The 1,414-nt window shown below is 58.5% G+C and overlaps 1 protein-coding gene across 1 annotated transcript in view; it reads left to right on the top strand.

Moving 5' to 3' along the window:
* Positions 1-11: 11 nt before the first annotated feature.
* LOC102036735 (hemoglobin subunit epsilon) overlaps positions 12-1,414 on the top strand; it is a 3,547-nt gene continuing 2,144 nt past the window's right edge. Inside the window, exons 1-2 of the mRNA XM_014311332.2 lie at positions 12-164; positions 245-467. Of these exons, the coding sequence (XP_014166807.1) occupies positions 73-164; positions 245-467 (315 nt within the window). The 5' untranslated portion in view covers positions 12-72. The remainder of the gene's footprint in view (positions 165-244; positions 468-1,414) is intronic.

Here is a 1,414-nt window from a genome sequence, read left to right as displayed (position 1 = left end):
TGCCCGCCCACGGCCATAAAACCCGGGCCGGGCTCGGGGCTCAGCTCAGCTCAGCGTGCTCCTGCAGCCACCATGGTGCACTGGTCAGCCGAGGAGAAGCAGCTCATCACCAGCGTGTGGGCCAAGGTCAGCGTGGAGGAATGCGGCGCCGAGGCCCTGGCCAGGTGGGTGCAGCTCCACGGGGGCCCTGCGCTGCAGGGAAGCCCTGAGGCAGGCGGCTTCACCTGCCCGTGTCTCTCCCCAGGCTGCTGATCGTCTACCCCTGGACCCAGAGGTTCTTCTCTGACTTCGGGAACCTGTCCAGCCCCACGGCCATCATCGGCAACCCCAAGGTGCGTGCCCATGGCAAGAAGGTGCTGACCTCCTTCGGGGAGGCCATCAAGAACCTGGACAACCTCAAGGGCACCTACTCCAAGCTGTCTGAGCTGCACTGCGACAAGCTGCACGTGGACCCCGAGAACTTCAGGGTGAGCTGTGCTTGCAGTCCCAGCCAGGCCTGGCTGCTGCTCTGTCCAGGGACATTCCTGGGGCTGCTGGGCAACAATCCCCATGTAGCACCCAGGAGAGGTGATGGTTTGTACAAGGGTCTTTGCAATGGTGTCTGTGACTTTCTCCCTCAAAAGTCCATCTTTAGTGGCAGCACAGCACAAGGGAGGGGCAGGTATGGAGAGAACACCTGGAGGAGCCTGGTGTTACCTGCAGGAGTAACCTGGAGGTAACTGGTTACCTGGAGGAGATCTGGCTGGGGAACAGCCCCAGGGGAAGGTGCAGGATAACCTGGCTCAGAGCAGAGGGAAGCTCAGCAGAGCATTTCAGGAAATCCCAGCTCCCACAGCAAGACAGGCAGAACCAAGGAGCAGGGTCCTGCCTTGCCCAGGGGCATGGCACACTCCCTCCTCCCCCTCCAACACTTTTCATTTAAAAAGGATCGTTCTCTGCATTTATGTCTAAAGACAAAAAGAAAAAGTGTTTTTCAGGGTGGGTCTCAAGCCAAACCCAAATGCTTTAGCATTCCAAAAATGGGGAACTTGTTCGAGGTTCTTTCTTTCTGGTTTTGTTTTATTTTCAAGAATGAAACAAATACTGTTTTCCCAAAACCCAGAGCTGTCTGTGGAAGGACTGAGGACTCTGCTGTGGCAGGGAGCAGGGAGTGAGCCATGCCCCTAAGCAGAGCTGAGGAGGAGGAGGGTGCAGGGTGTGGGAGCCCTTCAGGAGGCCCATTCTGCCTCAGGGAGAAGTCAGGGGAGGAAACCTGTGGGCTGCAGGAGGGGTCTGGGGGAGACAGGGACTGCGGAGGGGGAAAATCCGCACAGAAACACCAGGGAGACACAAAGGAGAAGCTGCTGGTGCTGAGAGGGTTCCAGTGCCAGCAGAGCCTTGGTGACAGCGGGTCTGGCAGGTCAGCCCCAGCCGG

The sequence above is a fragment of the Geospiza fortis genome, unplaced genomic scaffold (assembly GCF_000277835.1).
Source record: "Geospiza fortis unplaced genomic scaffold, GeoFor_1.0 scaffold370, whole genome shotgun sequence".
NCBI lineage: Eukaryota > Metazoa > Chordata > Aves > Passeriformes > Thraupidae > Geospiza > Geospiza fortis.
Note: the sequence above shows the minus strand (reverse complement) of the source record. Positions and strands in the feature narration are given on the sequence as shown.